Below are 24536 nucleotides of genomic sequence, written 5' to 3'. Positions count from 1 at the left end.
AGACGAGCGGGATAAGGAACATGGGCAATATTAATATCGGGTGGTGGCCGAAATACGACCGGCTCTTTCTCAACTTGTGGCTCAATAATTGGTGTTTTAGCTTTTGACTTACCCGGAGCCTCCATCTCAATCTCTTCATCCACCACTTCCTCTTCTTCAACTCCAACCCTTTCTTTAACAACCTCGGGACCTAAAACCCTTCCGCTACGAGTAGTAATTGCTTTCAATTGGGCGGCCGGATTCGGTTTAGTAGAACCCGAAAACTGTCCTTGAGGCCTTTCTTCGAGACAACGAGCAATATCACCAACGGACCTTTGAAGGTCAAGTAAAGAGGATTTTTTTATTTTTGAGGAGCAAATCGTGTTCGGCAAACTTTTTCTGTGTAATTTGATCTCTCTCCAAGATTTGCTTCATCATATCTTCTAGACGTCCAATTCCTCCAGTAGAATCCTGCACATTATTTTGAACATTAGTACCATTGTTATTATTATTATTATTATTATTATTATTATTATTATTATTATTATTATTATTATTGTACTGACCTTGTCCTTGATTGAAAGAATTTTGATAGCTGGGTGGTGCGCCTGACGGACGCCAGTTGGAGTTATTCTGATTCGGGTTCTTGTAGGTGTTCCAATTTTGATTGTTGTTGAAGTTGTTGTTTGGAAACCTATTCTGACCACCAACAAAGTCGACTTGCTGATTCATCACCGGGCACTCCAAAGTGCCATGTCCACCTCTACAAAACTCATACTTGTCCACCTTAGTCTTAAGTTCCTTCACTTCTCGGGTTAATGATTTCAAAGCAGAAGCCACAGTAATATCCATATTAACCTGGTGTACACCTCAAGAAGATGAGGATGTACTGCTAACGTGAGTGGAATTCCCGCATTGTGGCCCTTTGGCGAGGTCTGATTGAGCGAAGCTTTCGAACATCTCGTTACATTCGGTGACATTCTTCCTTGCCATCAAGTTACCTCCAGCAGCAGTGTCAAAACAAACTTGGGTTTCATACGTCAGCCCGTTGTAAAATTTTTCCACAAGAGCCCATGGTGTAAGACCATTATGTGAACAACGGGCAAGCAAATTCTGAAAACGCTCCCAAGCATGGCAATATTGTTCATCTGGCTCCATATGAAACGAGTGAATCTGATCACGAAGAATAGCCGTTTTAGCTGGTGGGAAGTATCTCTTGATGAATGCAGAGCGCAGTGCTTCCCAAGTGGTGAATGTGCCAGGCGGCTGAGTATCGAGCCAAGTAGCTTCTTTTCCTGCAAGTGAAAAAGGAAAAAGATGTAAGAAAATTGCATCTTCAGTAGCACCTTGCAAATTAAAAGTTTTCAAAACACGATAAAGTCGGTTAATATGAGCCGGTGCATCCTCGTCATCGTTCCCATGAAACTGATTAGTTTGAACGATGTTTTTCATGACTTATGATGGGATATGCCACGAGTAGGGGTTGTCGATCTCGAGGACAACGATGCATGACTGGTTTCCGAATAAGCCATCGAAGACTTGAGCAACAATTGTTCTATTGTCGGCCATTTGAACTTGAATTCTAGGACTTTCAGGTGGTGAACTGGTTGGGGAAGACTTTGGTGTAGAACTGGTTTCTGACAGTTGCTTCTCTGCTGACAAGCTAGCCTCGGTCTTCAACGGAAAAAATTTCAGGTTTTCCAACGGTGGTCCTTGCGAATGAAGACGTGGCATAAACCTGAAAACGCAACAGACTAAGTAGGTAGGCTAAAAATAAAAACTAAAACAAAAATAAACTAAAAATTAATTAGACTCCTACGACTCAAACGAAAATAAAACAAATAGCACGTATGTAGCAAATAAGTCCAATTAAAGCAAACAACGCAATCGCTAAGATTCCCCGGCAACGGCGCCAAAAACTTGATGTGCTAAAAATAGTCAAACAATTATTAACTAAATTATACTAATCTAGACACTAAGTAATACTCTAAACCCTTAAACTTAACTTAAACTAAAAACCGGCAAGTGAACCGATCGACTCTATACGGCTAAGTAAGTCCGGATATCGAACCCACGAGACTCTTTAAATTACAAAACTAGCAAATTAGACTCAACTACAAGACACGACTATTTATTAATAATATTTGAGGGGGAATTTAATAATAATAATTAAAACTTATATAATAATTAACTAATGAAAACAAATAATATAATAATAAAAACCTAACCCTAATTATTATAATAACAATAAAACATAATCATTACCTTAAACTTAATTAATTAATTAATAAACCTTTAACCTAATTACTTTAACTCAAAAAACAATTAAACACTTAGATTAGCTAAAATGATAAAGATAACTACCTAGGCCAGAATCCCCAAAGTTACGGTTATTAAATAAATGGAAAACTCACGTTATGGAACTGGGATCTTAAATAGACCCTTGACAGAAAACCCAAACAGGACCCTTGAACTTCAAGAAGACGCCTATGGATTTCTAACAAGTTTTAAGACTCACCAGTTTTATATTAAACTTCCTTACGGTTATTTAATCGCTTATGTCTAAGTATCTTTTATGACGAAAACCTACCTTACAGCGCGGAATTCAAAGATAGCAAAACAGACTCAATTAACTTAATAGACTAAACGGACAATCAAACCAAGACGGACTCCTTGCGAAGAACTAAATCTAGCAATCCTGCCCAACAAAGATCTATTAATAGCCTATCACCTTACAGCTTTCTAGGCTGGCAGTTCACTTTTATCTGTTTAATTGATTTTATTGTTTCTATGATTTTAATGCATATTAATCACAAACTAGTCAAGAACACACAGTAAATGACATAACAAAACCCTATCATATGAAACAATCAACAAGGGCAATGTGAAACAATAAATTCAAGTAAACAAAACCAAGCAATCAAACGCATCAATTAAATCAAACTAAACCGTTTACTTAGAACATAAAATCCATAACGAAACGAAATCCAAATAAAATCAAACCGAACTAAGGTTCATCACGACCTAGGTAGTTTATGTAATTTAGCCTAGCATCTTAAAGTCTAAATCAAACAAAACAAATAATAATGAAAACATGGTTAAAATCTAAAGAACGAAAGATTAAAGGCGATAAAACCCGTATTCTTCGATCTAAAACGTCTAGCTCATCACCGGATGTTCTCTTGCCTTCAAAATTACCACAAGACTCGTAAGATAGCTCCAAGGACTCTCTGATTCGGCTGGTGGCTTTCAGGTTATGTCATGTTTAAGTTAAAGGTGTTTAAATACCCAAAACAAGGCCCAACATTAAGCAAGAAAAAATTAAAAACCCATCAGTACCCTCTAGGCGCCGCGCGGCGTGCTTTTCCAAGGGGGCCGGTCACACCGGCCCGGTCTGACCGGTTTTCTGTTCTGACGCGTTCCGGATCTCCGTTTTGGCACTTTTTAGCTCGTTTTTCGTCTTTTTCAATCACGATCAAATCCCGGAACCTAAAAAACATAAAAGTATTAGTAGTATACAAATCTCAACTAAAAACGAATATAAACTATTAAAATATTAAATAAATTATACACGGGAAACATAAATATTTAGCATTATATCAAGTGGCGTTCCGAGAAATCAAGTCGCGCTTAGCAGAATTGTCAACATTGACGGAACCAAAGGCCAAAGAACCGTTGATAATATATTTAGCGGCTTCAGAAAGAGCAATTAGCGCATTAGTAGTGGTGGAAAGAAGTGGTGTCCAAACACCTATCTACTATGTAAGCCATACTCTAGCGGATGCAGAAACAAGATATTCCACTTTGGAAAAACTGGTTCCGTCGCTGGTACAAATGGCACACCGTCTGAGAAGATACTTCCAAGGGCACCCGATACACAAACCCAGACCGGAAGACTGGCGAAATGGATGATAGAGTTGGGAGAAACACCATCGAATACAAACCCAGACTAGCAATCAAGGGTCAAGTTTTGGCAGACTTCGTGGCGGAAGTACCCCATGAGAAGGAGGAGGAATTCCGAAAGGAATAGAACCCCCCGCTGAACAATAAAAAGAACAAGTTTGGAAATTGTTCACTGACAGGGCATCCAATGATGAAGGTGCAGCTGCAGGGTTAAAAATAACCAACCCAAAAGGGAAAGACTTCACATACGCAATAAGTATCGAATTCAAGAGCACAAATAACGAGGTGGAGTATGAACCATTGTTGACAGGTTTGAGAATCGCCAAAAAGTTGATGGCTCAACATTTGGGGGCGCACGTCGATTCAATGTTAGTGGCGAATCAAATATAAGGATCATATGATGCAAAAGATGAGAAAGTGGCATTATACCTGGCGCAAGCTAAGGCGCTAATGGGAACCTTCATCACGTGTAAAGTGAAACATGTGAAACGATGCGAAAATAAACAAGCAGATGCTCTTAGCAACTTAGCATTGGTAAGCTTCGAACACCTCGCCAAAGACGTCCACGAACAAGTGTTAACAAACCCTTCAACAATCATGAGAGAAGACTGTGTATGCTCCGCAACCACACCAAACTGGATGACACCAATCGTCAACTTCTTGTCATCAGGTACCTTGCCAGACAAGAAAGCGGAGGCCCGAATGATCCGTCACAAAGAGCTGAATTATACACTTCAGAATGGCATTTTGTACAAACGATCTTATTTGGGGCCACTTCTCCGATGTGTGGACACGCAAGACGCAACTTACCTGTTGAGAGAAATTCATGAAGGAATTTGTGGCATTCTCGCGGGTCCAAAAATGGTGGTAGCCAAGATCATGAACACGGGATATTACTGGTCGGGCATGCACATAGATGCAGAAAAACAACTAAGGCGCTGCAGCGCATGCCAGCGCCATGCACCAAACACCTTGCGCCCAATAAATGCTATGATCCCGGTGACAACAACTTGGCCATTCCAGAAATGGGCAATCGACAAACAAGGTCATTTCCTGAAGCGCTAGGACGAGTAAAGTTCCTAATTGTGGTGATCGATTACTTTTCCAAATGGATTGAAGCGAAACCAGTGGCAACGATAAATGTAGCCAGCATCAAGCCATTCATTTGGGAATTTATCATATGCCGTTTTGGACTACCCATGAACTTGGTAAGCGATAATGGAACACAATTTGCAGACCAACGCGTCAGGGAATGGCTTAAAGAGTTGAAGATAACTCACACTTTCACTTTTGTCGCCCATCCACAAGGGAATGGAGAAGTGGAACGCGCCAATCGAAGAATTGTTGGCGGCATAAAGAGAAGGCTGGCGGATTACAAATCAGGTTGGGTTGATCAGTTAGTGCATGTCCTTTGGGCAATACGCACCCAAAGAAACACAAGTAACGCCGAAACACCATTCAGCCTAACTTATGGCACGGAAGTAATGATTCTGGCGGAAATCGGAGTGCCATCGCCAAGAGTTACACTACCGAATGACAATGAAGCCGAAAGGCAATTGGAATTAATGCTTCTGGAAGAACGACGAGAGTTGGCAACAATGCGTCAACAAAACTACAAACGCCAATTCCAGAAGTATTACGATACAAGAGTAAAGATTTGTGGGTTCAATGCCGGAGATTATGTCCTTCGCAACAACGAGGCATCAAAAGCTCAAGCGTAAGGAAAACTAGCGCCAACATGGGAAGACCCCTATCAGATGAAAGAAGTATTGGGAAAGGGCGCTTATACGCTGATGCAATTAGATGGATCGCCAATTCCAAGGACATGGAATGCGGCGCAGCTGCGAAGGTGTTACATATAAATCGATTTCAACTTGTAAAAACGGGCCAAGGGCCAACAAATATGAATGAAAACGATACTCCGCATTTCACAAGACGAAAAGAAATCAAAACAAAAGCTTCATTTCATACATACACTAAGTATTTACAAGGTAGATACCAACATCCGCAAAAGAAAACAATCCTAACTATAAACATCAGCGGGAAACCCTAATCAACTTCGTTCAACCTCTTTCCCGTCTGATCAGGAGCCACAACAGCATCTTCATCATCACCACCATGACTGGTGGAAGGACCGGCTTCTTCGGGATCCAACAACTTCCTCAACAATTGCACGCCATTTTCTTCCTTGGAGTACTGGCCAACGACAGAAAGGATGGGAAATGAGAGAGCATCATACTCAGTCTCAGCGGCTTTATACTCCGCTTCCACATCACTACCCTGAAGAACGTAGGCCTCAGGAGGAAGGTTATCACGCAAATGCGTAACGGCCTCCTGGATTCCGGTCTTGTGCCCAAGTTGCTGCGTAGCGGTAACAAGATGCCCAACACACTTCGTCAAATAATCATCAGTACTGATGAGTTGGGCAACCTGCAAAAGAACGATGTTAGCATTAACAAAAGAACGAGAGTAAGAGAATAAAAGATTACCTTGCAGATGGCATTCTTCAACAGCCAATCGCGGTCGGCGGTAGCGGCAACACACTCAGCAGTCAATGACTCGATGGTTTTCTCATGAGAAACCAGAGTGTCAGCCAGCTTTGCCTGAATCTGCCTTCCTCAATTCAGCTTTCGTGGCCAACACTTCAATACGCTTGCGCAAAGCAGCGTTTTCATCCTCGAGTTTAGCGGAAGACTCCTTGGCAGAAAGATCGCAGCTGCGTGCATCAGCAAGATCAACATTAGATTTCTTGCATGCAGCCTGGAACTCTTTACAGCACGCAGCGCGCTCACGGACAGATTCCGCCAAATCTGCCTCAACCTTTTCAAACTTCTACTCAGCAACAGTCAGAGCCTGGCGGTGCTCAACTGCTTCTCGACCCACCTTCCAAGAGGCAGCCTCGATGTTTTTCATCGATTGCTCCATCTCCCTCATAATAGCAGTTATCTCAATCTTCTCTTCATGAAGGGCGCGATTGACGCACACTAGCTCCGCAAACTACAGAGAGACTGGACATGGTGAAAAACGGTGTCGGAGGACAAACTGTACCGAGGCTGGAATTTGCGAACAATCCGCTCGCCATGAGGAACAACATGTTCTAAAAATTCTATTAAAGTAGCAGGGTCTTCAAAACTGGCGTCGCGGGTGACCTTCCACTTCGGCTGATAAATTCAATTCGCCTCAATGGAATCACGGGGATCTGTATCTACACTTAATACCCCGCCGCTAGAGCCGCCGCCACTGCTACGGAGAAAATCAAAAAATTTACCATTTACCACCACCCTGATGCTAAAAGGGGCGGCTGCACAATCTCATCGCCATCAAGAACATAAGTCTTGTCTGGTGAGGGCTGCTTAGACTTCATAAAGTCAGCAATTGAAACACCCGCCGACTCGCTGCTAAAGATCTTTGGATTATCGTCCACAATTGCCTTCATTGGTCCAACTGACGCCATTGACTGGGGGTCGGACGGAATAACAGATTCCGCCGACCCAGGAACCATCGTCACAATGGTTTCGGCCTCAAATAGGCCAACCACACCCATCATCATTGGCAAAGTTATCTCTTGTACAACGGGCATCGCCTCAGACAAGTTGCCCACACTTGTCATCATCGGCAAACTGGCAAAGATAGCCACCAAAGAAGAGGCGACATAGGAAACCACAGGAGTGCCCGTAGAAGAAGAGATCTTCAAAACCCCTGTAACAATATCAGTTAACGTCAGAAGGGTCATAACAAACAAAGATATAAAAAGCATAAAATGTTATACCTGGAGACTTAACCAAGCTGCTCATCTTCACAAACCCACCAAGGCGGGGCTTCTTGAAGAGGCGAAGCGCCTCTTTTTATTATTCATCACCAGCAGGTGTAGACGTCGCATTGTGTGGGACAGTGAGCGTCCAAGCGGCAGTAGAAGAGACAGATGAACTGGTTGATACGAAAGTCATATCCACAACAGTTCCAGGAGCAGAGGCTGCAGAAGACACAAGATATGTCGCCGCCAAAATTGGAGTAACAGCTAGCAGACTTGTGTCCACGACACTCATAGGCTGTGAGACTGTAGGCAAGAAGAAGCCAATAGAAGCCTGGTGACAGGCGGTTAGGAGTGACGCGGCGTCACTGCCGGAACTAGGCGACACAAGCAATATCATCGACAAAGATACCTGAGAACCGAAAGGAACGCTAGACATGATGATGACATCTTCATCATCATCTATGGCGTTTATCGCGGCGGCATCTTTCGGTGACGCAACCGCCTTCCAACCGCTAGATTGCGCGCCTTTCCCACTGCATTCAGGAAAGCGCACAACATGAGACCGTTTACCTGAAACATACAAATAACAAAATATCAGGAAACACGCAAACAAAAAAAAATGTTAAAAAAACTTACCATCCTTTGAATTAACGAAGCTGGGAGGTGGCAGGGGTTGCGGAGGAAGTGACTGCCCCATAGGAAGAGGAAACACAAAGTTTGAGGCAGTCTTCATGAGGATTGGCTCTTCACGGAGAACTAACTCCCTCCGGCGCAAGACCTTGGCACCCTCTGGTGGAGGTTGCAGGAGGAGCATGGGATCCTTCACCTCTGCAAAAGACAAAAACGTTAGAAAAAGCTAAATAACTAAAGGGGAGACCATAACAAACAAGTAAATCACTAACTATGACCATCGTTATGGATGACCGAAACCTTAGTCTTATCTTCCCAAATACGACTCATGTCGAATAGCACCAGTGCGCGCTTTGAGTAGTGACTGAGTGGGGAGAGGCTGACCTATAAGGTGTTGAACCAGTCCGTCCCGGAATAGGGGATTGGTTTAGGCTCAGGAAGCTCTTTCACGTCCGTAAAATGCATCGCATGAGGAACCACGCGAGCAGTAACGTAGAAGAAGAGACTCTTCCACTCGTACAAACTCTTCGGCGTCTCCAAAGCAATGGCCTTGGCACCAGGACAGGTAAACAAATTATACCTACTCTGGGACAAGCGCCAATGGTAGAAGGCCGACATCTTGTCACCCATAGGCGTAACGCCAAGGCAATGACAAGTATACTCGAAATGGCGAAGGCGAGCCATTCCGACTGGATGTATTTGGCTGAGGTGCAGCCCAAATGCATCCAAAACCTCCAACAAAAACCGCGTAATGGGCAAACGAAATTTGCCCAGGAGGAAATACTTCATATACACGGCAATCTTGCCGTTAGGAGCCTGTTGAGCCTTCTGGCCCGAAGCGCGCAATTAAGCCTCAAACTCAGGGCCAAGGTTGTAAGCCTTGATCATGTTATTGAAGTCCTCGGCAGACATACAACAACCGACGAACTCCATGGTAATATTACTTTTAGTTTTGGTGGATTGAGATGATTCGGCCGTAAAATGAAATAGAATAATCAAAGGAGAATGGAGTTCTCAAAGAAAGAATTATGGTGAATAATGAAATCCCAAAGAGGTAACTCCCCCTTTTATACACACCGCAACTAATGTGGGAGAGGGGTACAGAAGGGATGGAGGCCATGCGGTCCAATCGCCAGGTGACACGCCAACGATATGGCAAGAAAATGTGTTACAGCTAGGCGCATCACCGGGATCCTCGCCCATAGCGCATGACACAGACAAAAAAGCCGCATTGTGAAGTGTAACCGTCATGTCAATCCATCGTTTCACTGACATTCATATAATTCATCTTTTCCAGCCAAATAACACGTCATCACTCCAATAAGGATGGAAAGATGACAAGTGTTGGCAAAAAAGGCTCCGCCATGGGATGATTTTCAATAACCACCCGCCAAAATAGGCTCCGCCATGGGATGGTTTTCAATAACCACTCGCCAAATTAGGTTCCGCCATGTGATGGTTTTCAATAACCACCCGCCAAAATAGGCTCCGCCATGGGTTGGTTTTTAATAACCACCCGTCAAATTAGGTTATGCCATGGGATGGTTTTCATTAACCACCTGCCAAAATAGGTTTCGCCATGGGATGGTTTTTAGTAACCACCCGCCAAAATAGGCTCCGCCATGGGATGGTTTTCAATAACCACCCGCCAAATTAGGTTCCGCCATGGGATGGTTATCAATAACCACCCGCCAAATTAGGCTCCGTCATAGGATGGTTTTCAATAACCACCCGCCAAAATCGACTCCGCCGTGGGATGATTTTCAATAACCACCCGCCAAAATAGGCTCCGCCATGGGATGGTTTTCAATAACCTCCCGCCAAAATAGGCTCCGCAATGGGATGGTTTTCAATAACTACCCGCCAATTTATGTTCCGCCATGGGATGGTTTTCAATAACCACCCGCCAAAATAGGCTTCGCCATGGGATGGTTTTCAATAACCACCGCCAAAATCGACTCCGCCATGAGATGGTTTTCAATAACCGACCGTCAAAATAGGCTCCGCCATAGGATGATTTTCAATAACCACCCGCCAAAATAGGCTCCGTCATGGGATGCTTTTCAATAACCACCCGCCAAAATCGACTCCGCCATGGGATGGTTTTCAATAACCGCCCGTCAAAATAGGCTACGCCATGGGATGATTTTCAATAACCACCCGCCAAATTAGGCTCCGCCATGGGATGGTTTTCAATAACCACCCGCCAAATTAGGCTACGCCAGAGGACGGTTTTCGATAACCAAAAATCCAAGTTAGGCTATGCCATAAGATGGTTTTCACTAACCAATCGTCCAAATAGGCAATGCCAAATATTAACTGACCAACACAAAACAAACAGCTAGAACACATATTAGCTATCAAAAGCCCATGATGAGTCCATAGTCCCCTTTCTTCAAAAAGGGCAAAAAATGTTTAAAAAAAAAAGTTACCATCCTTAGGGTTAACGAAGCTAGGAGGTGGCAGCAGTCGCAGAGGAAGTGACTGCCCCATAGGAAGACGATACACAAAGTTAGAGGCAGTCTTCATGAAGATTGGCTCCTCACGGGGAACTAACTCCCTCCGGCGCAAGACCTTGGCGCCCTCTGGTGGAGGTTGCAGGAGGAGCAGGGGATCCTTCACCTCTGCAAAAGACAGAAACGTTAGAAAAAGCTAAATAAATAAAGGGGAGACCATAAAAAACAAGTAAATCACTAACCCTTACCACCGTTATGGATGACCGGAACTTTAGCCTTATCTTCCCAAATACGACTCATGTCGAATAGCACCAGCGCGCGCTCTGAGTAGTAACAGAGTGGAGAGAGGCTGATCTATAAGGTGTTGAACCAGTCCGTCCCGAAATAGGGGACTGGTTTAGGTTCAGGAAGCTCTTTCACGTCCGTAAAATGCATCGCATGGGGAACCACGCGAACAATAACGTAGAAGAAGAGACTCTTCCACTCGTACAAACTCTTCGGCGCCTCCAAAGCAATGGCCTTGGCACCAGGACGGGTAAACAAATTATACCAACCCTGGGACAAGCGCCAATGGTAGAAGGCCGACATCTTGTCACCCGTAGGCGTAACGCCAAGGCAATGACAAGTATACTCGAAATGGCGAAGGCGAGCAATTCCGACTAAATGTATTTGGCTGAGGTGCAGCCCAAATGCATCCAAAACCTCCAGCAAGAACCGCGTAATGGGCAAACGGAATTTGCCCAGGAGGAAATGCTCCTTATACACGGCAATCTTGCCGTTAGGAGCCTGTCGAGCTGTCTGGCCCGAAGGGCGCAATTCAGCCTCAAACTCAGGTTAAAGGTTGTAAACCTTGACCATGTTGTTGAAGTCCTCGGCATACATACAACAACCGACGAACTCCATGGTATTATTCTTCTTAGTTTTGGTGGAGTGAGATGATTCGGCCATAAAATGAAATAGAAGAATCAAAGGAGAAAGGAGTTCTCAAAGAAAGAATTCTGGTGAATAATGAAATCCCAAAGAGGTAACTCCCCCTTTTATACCCACCGCAATTAATGTGGGAGAGGGGTACAGAAGGGATGGAGGCCACGCGGTCCAATCGCCAGGTGACACGCCAACGATATGGCAGGAATATGTGTTACAGCTGGGCGCGTCACCAAGATTCTCGCCCATGCGCATGACACAGACGAAAAAGCTGCACTGCAAAGTGTAACCGTCATGTCAAACCGTCGTTTCACTGACATTCATTTAATTAATCTTTTCCCGCCAAATAACACGTCATCACTCCAATAAGGATGGAAAGATGACAAGTGTTGGCAAAAAAGGCTCCGCCATGGGATGGTTTTCAATAACCACCCGTCAAAATAGGCTCCGCCATGGGATAGTTTTCCATAACCACCCGCCAAATTAGGTTCCGTCATGTGATGGTTTTCAATAACCACCCGCCAAAATAGGCTCCTCCATGGGATGGTTTTCAATAACCACCCGCCAAATTAGGTTCCGCCATGGGATGGTTTTCAATAACCACCTGCCAAAATAGGTTCCGCCATGGCATGGTTTTTAATAACCACCCGCCAAATAAGGTTCCGCCATGGGATGGTTTTCAATAACCACCCACCAAAATAGGCTCCGTCATAGGTTGGTTTTCAATAATTACCCGCCAAAATCGACTCCGCCATGGGATGGTTTTCAATAACCACCCGTCAAAATAGGCTCCGCCATGGGATGGTTTTCAATAACCACCCGCCAATTTATGTTCTGCCATGGGATGGTTTTCAATAACCATCCGCCAAAATAGGATCCGCCATGGGATGGTTTTCAATAACCACCCGCCAAAATCGACTCCGCCATGGGATGGTATTCAATAACCGGTCGTCAAAATAGGCTCCGCCATAGGATGATTTTCAATAACCACCCGCCAAAATAGGCTCCGTCATGGGATGCTTTTCAATAACCACCCGCCAAAATCGACTTCGCCATGGGATGGTTTTCAATAACCGCCCGTCAAAATAGGCTACGCCATGGGATGATTTTCAATAACCGCCCGCCAAATTAGGCTCCGCCATGGAATGGTTTTCAATAACCACCCGCCAAATTAGGCTACGCCAGAGGACGGTTTTCGGTAACCAAAAATCCAAGTTAGGCTATGCCATAAGATGGTTTTCACTAACCAATCGTCCAAATAGGCAATGCCAAATATTAACTGACCAACACAAAACAAACAGCTAGAACACATATTAGCTATCAAAAGCCCATGATGAGTCCATAGCCCCCTTTCTTCAAAAAGGGCAACTACAGACTAAAGGCACTTGTAGAGGTAGGAAATTGACCCCCCCCCCCCCCATCGAATTAGTTTATCACCTGGTAAGTGGATAAACTATACGCTAGGTGGAGGACATGGCCCCATAACCATAAGATTAATAAAAGCGGACTGACGGTGCGCTAGGCGGACTGCATGGCGCCATAGCAATAGCCTAATATAATAAACATTCCCTGACACCTCGGGAATGGTAGCGTTGAGATACCCACCAGCATGGGACAAAAAGGAAGAATTTACATCGGGAATATCACCCAGCCAATGGGGATTTGACAACACATAAAGGACGGTACAAAATAGTACACCACGTCAATGTCAAAAGGCCATGATGTCCACCAACCTCCACAGCCACACCAGTGGAGAATACAATTGGTGGAAAAGCTGACAAGGTGGTTGGTCATACTCTCTCTCCTCCGACTATAAATACCAACATACCTCCAAAGGGTAAAGGATCCACGATCCAACAATATAACTCTCTCTCTCTCTCTCTCTCTCTCTCTCAATACATTCTTATCATACTACCAAATACTGATTCTCACGCCGGAGGGTGGTTACGAGAGAATCCCCCCCCCCCCCCACCTTCAATTCTTGTAACGAGCTCACGGTGTTCTGTTTTGCATGATATACTTATCTTCGCCAAGAAGGATTATAACCCATCGTGGGAAACACTCAACCATTACCCTTGGACTAACTTGTTAGACCTAAGGGGTGGATCTGTGTTTCTTCAGTGTTTGGTGGGTGTTTCATTGCTTCCAGGTTTTGAAAGCGGAGGCAAAAAAAATGAATCAGTTAAAATTAAATGGGCAAAATAACACATTAGTATAGTACTATAGACAAACTTATAAGTTATAAACGCTAAGAACGAAAATTAAAAACAGTGAACTAGTCATATATCAGGAATTTGAATTGATGACCTGCTAGAGTGCTAGACCGGGAAGGTGACACCACGACAACGACAAGTTAGTACCACTACTTCCTGCGGTTCCCGAGCTTTTAATGATGACTATTCGATCAAGTGATCGACTAATTAAGATGCAACCGCCTAGAGAGTGAATGATTGATTAGGGTCAAATGGACATCAGTCTATTATTTGTTTGCACTTCAGTTCGAAACATAAAGTCACTAGAAATAACAAACTACATGGTCAAATGATTACATGGACAATTAGTAAGTTCACCAAGAAAAATTGCAGAAGTTTATTTCTTCATGAAATTGTCACAAAAGCCTAGTTACAATTAAAACTGGGCTGAAAACTTAAGAGAAAAATTATAAAATTGAGTTATGGGCTATTTGGTAGTAATGTATTGAATTATTAAAAGATCTAGCTAACTGATTAAGAGGTAGTATTTAAATTATTGAGGATGTCTCTAAAATTTAGTTATTAAAGGGCTACATAAGCCAATAAAAGATATTTTTTTTAATAAACCAAATACACTGACCCCATTATTCAATAGTTGAGTCAAGAAAAAAGAAGTTGGGAGCCCCCTAACATTGAATAGATCTGCCGTATAAATGCTACAATATATGTGTGACCACCAATGAGAGCTTGTCATTATAATCTCAATTTCGTTAAATAATGTTTGATCGATGATTTTAACGTACGACTATACTTAAATGCCAATATCAATTATTCAACTCCCATCCTACTATAGTACGATAATGATACAATTACTACTACCGAATTCATAAATGAGAACAACTAAACTTCCTCTTTCCTTTTTGTTGTTAGAACTTCATATTTTCGTATGTAATTTTGGTGTTAGAAGAATAAATTCATATTTTCATGAATGAAAATTCAATAGTTAGGATAAAATAGGGAAGTTGCGCACAGAAATAATAAATAGGTGAGAGTTTAGTGTTTACGTGACAATGATGTGTCAAGTGTTTTTATCACACCCGGCCTCAGAGGCCTAGTCGTGTGACCCATATTTGATATCGATTATGTTAATTTATCAAAGTTTGATTATGCAGCGAAAAATGTTTGGTAAAATATTTATTTTCATAAAATAGGGAATTAAATACCCTTTTTCCTTTTACAAAATTACTTACTTTAAAACATGTTTTATATATGCTTCGTTTACAAAATTTAGCTGAGCCATCAACTATATTCTATGCATAGTGATCTTCTATATCCACCGAGCATATCGACTTCTATACCTTATTCTTGTTTACCTGAAAACACTTTTAAAAATACGTCAGCTACATGCTGGTGAATAACGTTGACTCTATAAAAGGTTTTCATAATTCATTATGACACAATCACCAATAGCGTTCAACGACTCAGTGGGTCTCAATCCCATCTCATCGGAACTAAACATACGCATAGACCACTTAGTGGACGGTTATGCGCCCTAGAGACAGTTACTTGTCTCATGGTTAGTATGTTTGTAGTGTGCCTACTACAGTATATATATGTAATGATCCAAACACATGTGTATTTTAGCCTGAGTGTCTAATACTACCTTGTATCGATACGTTTTATAGGATTTGAACCAACCCTCATTCAAATACTTTTCTAACTCTTTACATATTGATAACTCTCCATAATCTAAAAGAGTAGATATTTCATAAATATTGAGGATTCGTACCAACCCTCATATAAAAACTTTCCTGACTCTTTACGTATGGATAAATATCCTTAACATTAAAAAATTATATACTTTGTAATAAGGTTAAGTATTAAGCGTATTCACCTTAATTTCTATGTGTTTGTAAAAAGCATATGTTAATTGTATAAAGAAAGCATATGTTATTTGTTTAAAACATATGTTCAAAAAAACATATGTTACTTGTAACAACATTAAGTAATAGGAATTAAAAAAATATATAAAGAAAACATATGTTAATTGTATAAAGAAAACATATGTTATTTTTTTAAAACATATGTTATAAAGAAAACATATGTTAATTATATAAAGAAAACATATGTTATTTTTTTAAAAAACATATGTTATAAAGAAAACATCTGTTAATTAACTAAAGAAAACATATGTTATTTTTTTAAAAACCTTCTATCGTTGCGATCGAAAAACCTTTTCATAGTCCACCGATGACCGATTTGTTTAGTAATCGGTGGTAGCCGAGGGTGGGCACTAACTAATTATAGACTCATAAATATGCTAACATGCACCGGAAAACTGGGCAATCCGGCAGGCCGACGATGGGCATCGGCCCACCCTCCCTAAACCATAAATCTGCCCCCGTGCTTCTAGATACTCGGCCTGAAAGGTGCCACCGTCACCGGATGCATTCCACCATCACGGTGCCACCGTCACCGGATGAAACAATATCAGATCTGGAAAAAAAAGGATGAAACAACATCAGATCTGGAAAAAAAAACTGTAGATGAGGGGCTAAAAAGTCATAGATTAAAGAATATCGTAACCGATCAAGTACCTGAGGAGCACTTAAAATTCACAAGGTTGAAGAACTAGTGGAATCTCTGAAGCCATTTTGAACTAAGTTTTCGGAGGCGTCTTGTTAACATCAAGCAAAACATCTACAACCTACAAATTCAAGGAGCAAGCATCCACGTGTCGTTTAACATATTTTATTATCTAAACATAAAAGCTAAGGAGATATAAAATCAATAAACAAGATAATCAGTTACGCACATCGGGTGATTCAAATCCTTGACCAACCAAGAACAACACATCAACCATTCACCGAACCTGGTGCCACAAAAACGCATTGCCTTTGATTTTCATAAACATGAGCTGGTCACTGTTAATCATACTTCAAGATTAATATTAATAAAAACAAATAGCATATAACATAAGATCTATATTAAGAAGTTGTGTATGTGTTTCAAACCTTTCATTTCAAGGACATATATCGAAGGATGTTATGAGCCGTTTGAACCGGCCGGGTTTTTAGAAAACGGGCTGTGAGTGAGAACCGGACCGCTGTCATCACCGGTTCTTTTCTCGGCATCGTCAAACAGAATAACTAATAAACTTGTCAGATCTGTAAGATATGATTAAAATGGATTAGGATAAATACATATCTGATGATGGATCGAACACAGATTAGGGTAGCAATAGATCGATACCTTGTTTTATTCTTGAGGATAGATATCTGATGATGGATCGAACACATATTAGGGTAGCAATAGATCGATACCTTGTTTTATTCTGAAGATAGATCAAGATGTTTGTAAATGTTTTTTTTGTGTGAAACATAGAAAAAGAAGATGAAGATTAGATGTGTGAGAGAGAGAGAGAGAGAGAGAGAGAGGCAATGAGAAGAAGATGAAGATCTGATGTATTTGAAAAAAGTGTAGGAGGAGAGAGAGAGAGAAGAAATGGGAAAAGACCACCATGCCCTTTTTGTGATTATTGAATTAAAATAATCAAATTAAATATGTGGCCTCATTTAAACCACTCATTTTGAGTTTTCAGGGTTTTCTCAACTGAAATGGGTTTTTATTCTATACTTTCCCATATATATATATATATATATATATATATATAAAGCTTAAATATATCTATAAAATTTCCAAGTTTATGTTATACACTCGACTAGGATCTAAGCTATGAAGTGAAATATCTTAAACATAACTCTTACTTTAAAATGGGTATAAAGCTTAAGGACGAACGGGGAGTACTTTGACTATACGTAGGGTGTCGGGGTATGAAACGTCGAAACTCTAGACTGGCGTTGGGACTCCAACTCGGTGACACAAACTTCGAGGAAGTGATAGTGGTTTGGTGTTCGGGATGTCACAAATGAGCAACTCATGACCATTATTTACAGTTGTTTCTTGTATCGCCAGTCGGACCGTCTCTTGCCACCATTCATTCTTGTGATGACACATGTCCTTCATGTGACATGTGACGACACATGTCAATTTATTTGATTAGTCATTAGAGATGGCAATGGGTCGGATTTGGGTCGGGTTTATGTATTCCCAAACCCATACCCGGTTATGAATGTCCGTCCCAAACCCGTCGGTTTTTAATCGGGTAATTACCCGTCGAGATTCAGGTTTTACCATCGGGTTTCGGGTTTCTTATCGGGTTTGGATAAAATATCCGTCGTGTATACCCGGCTAAAAACCCGCGAGGTTTCTACTGGTTTTGACAAAATATAACTAATCGATTACAAAGATTGTTACCATAAAGATAAAATGTCTCAAATAATTGACATAAACAAGTTACTACAATTAATACATTTGGAATATAATATATATAATATATAATAAGCTATATCAGGTATATAATCGGGTAAATGGGTTTATGTTATCGGGTAATCGGGTCGGGTAAACGGTTATATTAGAAATCCCAACCCGTCCCAAACCCTAATGGGTTGGGTATTACCCGTCCCATTTTTTTCGGGTTTCGGGTTTTTCCATCGGGTTCGGGTTTCATTATCATCCCTCGCATGTGTCAATTTCACTAGATTAGTCATCATACACATGTCGATTTCATCATATTAGTTATCGGACATGTGTCGTTTCAAGAGAGTTTTATGTTTTTATTTTAGCTAAATGGCTAATTGGTCCCCCAACTTCCTAAATTGTCAAAAATTGGTATAGAAATTTTTGGAATGTTAAAGTTTTTTTAATCTTTAATTAAACCACTACACAATAAAATATTTAAAATTTGAAAAGCAAACCCTAAACCGTATTTAACTCATATTAGCTTAAAAAGTAATTTCGACTGGATTACGCTTACAAACATTAATTTATTTCAACCATTATGATTCTTGGTCTTAATATTGGTTATATGTTAAAGTCTCATGTAAGCAGTGAAGTTTTAAGTAAATAACAAATATGTGATTAGTTGATTGGAGATGGACTCCATCTCTCACTTCCGTTAAACCTTCACAAATCAAATGAGTGGCGCCCCCAAATCCCAATTGTGTCCACTACAAAGCCTTAGCTAAAGTGAATAAGCATACAATAATGTAAATTTTACCCTTAGTTAATGAAAATGATTAAATGAGTGAACAGTGAAGACTATATATAGTAGTAATTTTAAAGAGAGAACCGTAATATAAACCTACAGAATGCTTAAAACTCCGATCAGTAACTTTAACTTGACAAATAAAACAATAATACTAAGGACCCATTTTCATGTCTTTTGAACACGTGTGAAACAAACTTTTATTGCTAATTTTCAAAGCAAAATAATCTTAAAAGATCACGTATATGTTTCAACATACAAATCTTTTGTCTTGCTCATGATCTTAGTCATGTTTGGGATCAGGTAACCTCGTCTTTCCCTTATCGGCATTAAAGAAGCGACGGACCATGCTCATAAACTCACGTAACATCACCACCCATAGAAAGACAGAACGCATCCATTGCGGCTCGGTCAAGTATTCTTCTCCACGTCTCACGCTATTCACAATCGACTTAGCACACTCTTCCGCAGATAACAATGGCGTCGTTTCTAAATTTGCCTACCAACAAATTATCTCTTTAGTTTGCATCATTGAGTAATCTAATCTAATACATGCATTCTTAATTAAACATGCATTCATTTACCTTGGATATGAATTTGTCTGTAGCTAAGTGTGTATCAATTAACCCGGGAGTTACAATTGTTACTCCAATGTCAGGAGCCACCTCAATACGCAGGGTTTCAAAGAAGCTTTGTTGAGCTGCCTTACTTGCCTAGAGTTTCATTGACGAGAACTAAATTGAACATGACCAAATGATCAATAGGAAAAAGAAATGTCAGTTTTGTACTTACATTATAAACGCTTATTTGTGGCGTATTGAACCACACACCACAAGAACTTATCACAACTATTCTGCCCTTGCTCTTCCTTAGATGTGGAAGTGCAAAATGCGTGGCATTTACCGATCCCCAAAAGTTTACGTCCTGAGAAAAAACATGTATAGTCTTAAAATGACGGAACCAACTTATGTTTTCTACTGGCTACAACTAGGGGTTCAACTTATGCTTTCTACTGTCTTTCCTTTTGTTCCCCCTTTATTAGTTTGTTCTTGTTATGTATCATGTTTTTTGTGCTTTGAGTTTATAAAAGGAATAGTTTTATGGTAGGGATGAGTACCATGACTGAAGTAAGATCGGTGATGGATTCTTGGTCTTCAAAGAGGCCAATCACTCCGACTGCGGCATTGTTGATCAAGCAATCCACTGTTCAAAAGTAATTAAGTTCAATAACACTAGAAAAACAATGAATTAGAGAAAAAAGTATATACCTATTAAAACAAAAAATGAGGTTGTGAAAGCAACTAGTTAAATTATTTCAATAACCAACGTTGTATTTGTTCATTAATGACCGATTACGAATCAAATATCAATTCTAAATTATAAATATGTTTTAGAAAGTAATTCAAAACAAAAGCAAATTAATTTGTATGCCAAGCAACTATGGTACACTCAAAATGCCATTAAAAACATATTAAAAATGTGTGTCACTGATTTTTGTTGAACAGTAAATAATTACTCCTAAGTACTCGTATGAATCACCTATACCTGCACCTTGCAGGATTTGAACGTTCCGCCTATGAAATATAAGAGAGACGTCTTACCACCATACCATGTCCTTATACTTAAACAAAAGTAAAGTAAATTCATGAAAGAAATGTGATATGTTATAAAGATTAGATTCAAGAAAGAAAGTAGTACCGCACAAAAATATTTTGCATATACAAAGGGTATAAACTGGGCAAGTGTTTTAACATTTCAAGCCATTATATGAATTATTAAAAAGGGTGCGGGTAAAACCCAAACATCACTACAACATTCAAGGTTAACATGAAAAAGACATATTTATAAATTATAACAACAAATTCTTACTTTTAAAATTATACATTTACAAAAAGAAATATAAAGGCATATACACAACTCCTTTTAAACTAGAGATCTTAACTCCAATTTCTATTTTCTAGCATTTAAGTGTCCTTCTCATTTTCAAACATATATTCTTTGTCACCCACTGATCAAATTTGATCACTCGCGCTTGAAAAGATTGAGTCTTATCCAACCGATTTAACTACTAGCATAAATAAGCACTTAGAAGATTTTATCTAAACAAACAGGTCGATCAACCCATGAATCCTTTAGGTTAGCGTGATATGGACCCATTTGTTGGGTATAATCTTGATGTTTCGGTTTGGTTTGGGTCAGCAGGTGAACGGGTCGGCGTGCCAGATGGTTTACTGTTGCAGGTCAGAATTAGTTAGTGGGTCAGAAGCGGGCTACGGGTCAAGGACAAGGTCAGCAGTCTTGTGGGTCAAGTAGCTAATTGGGTGGAACGTGAGAAGTGGACGTTAGTAGAGTAATCTGTTGGTACGTACTATCTACTTGCTGAAATAGTGGAATACTTGGTCATACTTGGCATGTGTTAAATATGTGTTTTGTTTAATATAGATAGGAGTTGGTTTTCATTATGTTGTGTACCACTTTGTTACTACTGAATACAAAAGTTTTTATGCTACATATTATCTTTGCATAGTAGTGAGTTTGGTGCGTAAAGGGGCCTGAACCAACACCATTTAGTGGTGAGATTCGATATGAATATAATTATTAAACATACAAATAACTATTATTATTAATTAACTAACAATTTTGAACTAGAGTACTTACATTACAAGAAGTAAAGTAATACTCCGTAATGCTAACTAGTCTAGTTCAAAAACTATACTCTAATTATAATTTCTCTAAATTTATCATAATTACTCTAGTTATTTGTATGTTTTTCACGTTAAGAGTTGTTTGTACGTATTTGATCCAAACAATGTAAACAGCTTTTACTTAATCGCATTAAGAAACTCACAAACTCCAAAAGTTCGGACTGTTTCCTCGACAAATCTCTTGCAATCATCGATCTTTGAAACGTCTGCCTTAATCATAATCACCTCGGGCGATCCCAGCTCCTTGGCTCTTCCGGCCACCACCGATAGCAGTTCCACTCTTCTTGCAACCAATGCTAGTCTTGCTCCATGTTTTGCATACTCATATGCCAATTGCTTCAATAATGTTAATTAATTAATTAATTACACAACCAAAACCATCTACCTATAAAATTAGAATAAACTACTATAATTAATAGCTACATACATACATACATACACATATTGCAATTATTTACCTCACCAATGCCAGCAGAAGCTCCGGTGATTAGTACTACTTTTCCGGCAAGGTTTTCCGGGAAGACAGATCCAATGCAATACCTCAACACGCGGTACACTGCGAGTACTGGTAGGACGTAGATGAATAAGAAGAAGGATACAATAGGGAAAACAATGTTTAGAAATATATGAATCGAATCCATCGTAATTAATTAATCTTGGATCTATGCCCGGAAAATGATTGGTGATACAATAATTCAAGGTGTATTGAATATTGATTGATTGATTGATTGATTGTAAATCTAATTAAGGGAATTACGTATCGTTCACTGCCCATGCAAAAATGTGGTTGGAGTTTGATAGAAGAGACGCATATGTGTCTTAGGGTTTGTTAATTTATAAGCATGGCCGGGGATGTCATATATGTATATCACATTATACATCTGCAAGTTATTTTTATTAATAGTAATGGTGGAGTTTTTTACCAAAATAGGGAAGGGGGAAAAAGTATTTACCAAAATTGGTGAATTAAAAGTTATTTACCAAAATGAGTTTTTTCTTGTTTTCTCACACCTAATTTATTGATTAAAATTATTTCTATATAAAAAGATAGATAAAGAAATGAATTAATGATAATAAAACCTATGTTTTTTTATCTACTTTAAAACAAAATTATTAAAAAAATGTTTTCGGAAACTGACTTTTATATTCATATTATTTATTTATCAAAACTAATTTAAAATAAAAGTCATGTCCTCGTATTATTCATTATTTTCTGTAATTCATTATTGTTTTTTCCTTTGTTTTTTTTTCTTCTAGCCTTTTCTTTTTATATTGGGCACAATATGATTTGATAGTACCACTATTTTATAATAGAAATACAAATTTTCTTTAGGTTGTTTTTATGATCAAAACTTTTGTATGAAAACAACTTTTTACAGTGTTGTTTTCTTTTAAAAATCCGTATTAATCATTATGCAATAAATAATATACGTGAAAAATAACTTACAGTCGGTAACTTTAAAAATAAAAACATAATACATGGTATTTTTCTCAACATTCAGTTATAAATTTTGTTGAATACAAAGTTGTATTCAAACTAGAGTATTTTTTATTATCATTATAAGCTATACGATTATCGGTACTTTATCAGTATCATGACGAACTAAACCGATTTTGGATAAACAACTTCGATACCAGTATCGACATTACTCAAACCGATTCCAACTAAACAATATCGATACCAATATCAATATCAAATCCAATTCAATATTTGAAAATTCCTATATAAGAAAAAAAAAGCATGAAGAAATCAACAAAAATAACATATAATAAAGCAATTAAAAACGAAAACAATTTTCTTTTGCTTTAAATCGTTTTGTTAACTAAAAATATGAATATAAATAAGAGTTTCCGAGAATATTTTTTTAATAAACTTGATATAAACATTTTAATTCATTTTTTATGTACTTTACTTATATAGAAGCTTTTAATAGAAAATATAAGATTAGAAGTGAGAAAATATAAGTCAAAAAAACTCATTTTGGTAAATACTTTTCAATTCACCTATTTAGGTAAATACTTTTTCCTCCTCCCCCATTTTAGTAAAAAACTCCGTAATGGTGGCCGGTTTGATATTAAAGAGCATTTGGTTCAATGGTATTCGGGTGTAATAGTACTTCCTTCCTTGGAACCGAGAAACCAAAAACACTGAATCGAATCATATCCGTAACAAAAAAAACCGTATTCGAATTCATAATTCGATTTTAGTTCAGCGCGATTATCCTATTTAAGAATTCAATTTGATTCGGTTTTTTATTAGGAATAAAGAACCTCAAAATCGAATAAATTGTTAACCGATCCTATAAACATCTTAGAGGTTGATGGTTCAAACCCTGAAATATGCGTGAATGTAACAATGAAGTATAATTAGCTCTTAAAAAAGTAATGGTGCTTTATAAAGAGCCAAGTGTTTTTGTCATTCACATGGGTATATTATTACAAAATTTTGGGAAAAAACTTTTGGATTGTCAGTCCTTAACAGTCAAATGTCACATTGGGCTTCCTGTTCATACCATCTTCTTTTATACTTTACGCTACCGTTTCTACCATGCATAGCCGATGTTTAATGAATTATGATACTTTTAATACTACAGATTTTACATAATTTACTAAAATATATAAACTGCCATTGTGCCGTTCCCACTTTGTTAATGTGGTAAGGTGGTTTTGATGTAAAATTGAAGGTTACACATGGTATGTATAACATATACTAAAGTATTTATTTTTAAAACTTAGAAACCTGTATAATTAACCGTTTAATGATCGGCTGACTAGAACAAAAGGTCTACTATATCATCATCATTGTGTCCCTTGCTTCATTTAGTGCACTTTGCATTATGGCTGTCGAAAATTTGATGGTGGAATCTTTCAAATCAATTAGTGCAA

The 24536-nt window shown here is 39.2% G+C and overlaps 2 protein-coding genes across 2 annotated transcripts; one reads left to right on the top strand and one right to left on the bottom strand.

The window, feature by feature from the left end:
* Positions 1-4332: 4332 nt before the first annotated feature.
* LOC143559941 (uncharacterized) lies at positions 4333-4947 on the top strand. Its single transcript, XM_077048362.1, has one exon. It carries the CDS (start codon positions 4333-4335, stop codon positions 4945-4947), a length of 615 nt encoding a protein of 204 aa, XP_076904477.1.
* A 14121-nt stretch (positions 4948-19068) lies between these two features.
* On the bottom strand, positions 19069-22307 carry LOC143559934 (11-beta-hydroxysteroid dehydrogenase A-like). Its single transcript, XM_077048354.1, has 6 exons — positions 22109-22307; positions 21794-21986; positions 20063-20148; positions 19738-19869; positions 19530-19658; positions 19069-19444 (listed from the first exon to the last, which is right to left on the bottom strand). Exons 1-6 carry the CDS (start codon positions 22289-22291, stop codon positions 19229-19231), a joined length of 939 nt encoding a protein of 312 aa, XP_076904469.1. The 5' UTR covers positions 22292-22307; the 3' UTR covers positions 19069-19228.
* Positions 22308-24536: the final 2229 nt, after the last annotated feature.

Source organism: Bidens hawaiensis, unplaced genomic scaffold (assembly GCF_021521415.1).
Source record: "Bidens hawaiensis isolate Kalapana, Puna unplaced genomic scaffold, B.hawaiensis_p1.1 tig00020125_1, whole genome shotgun sequence".
Taxonomy (NCBI): domain Eukaryota; kingdom Viridiplantae; phylum Streptophyta; class Magnoliopsida; order Asterales; family Asteraceae; genus Bidens; species Bidens hawaiensis.
Note: the sequence above shows the minus strand (reverse complement) of the source record. Positions and strands in the feature narration are given on the sequence as shown.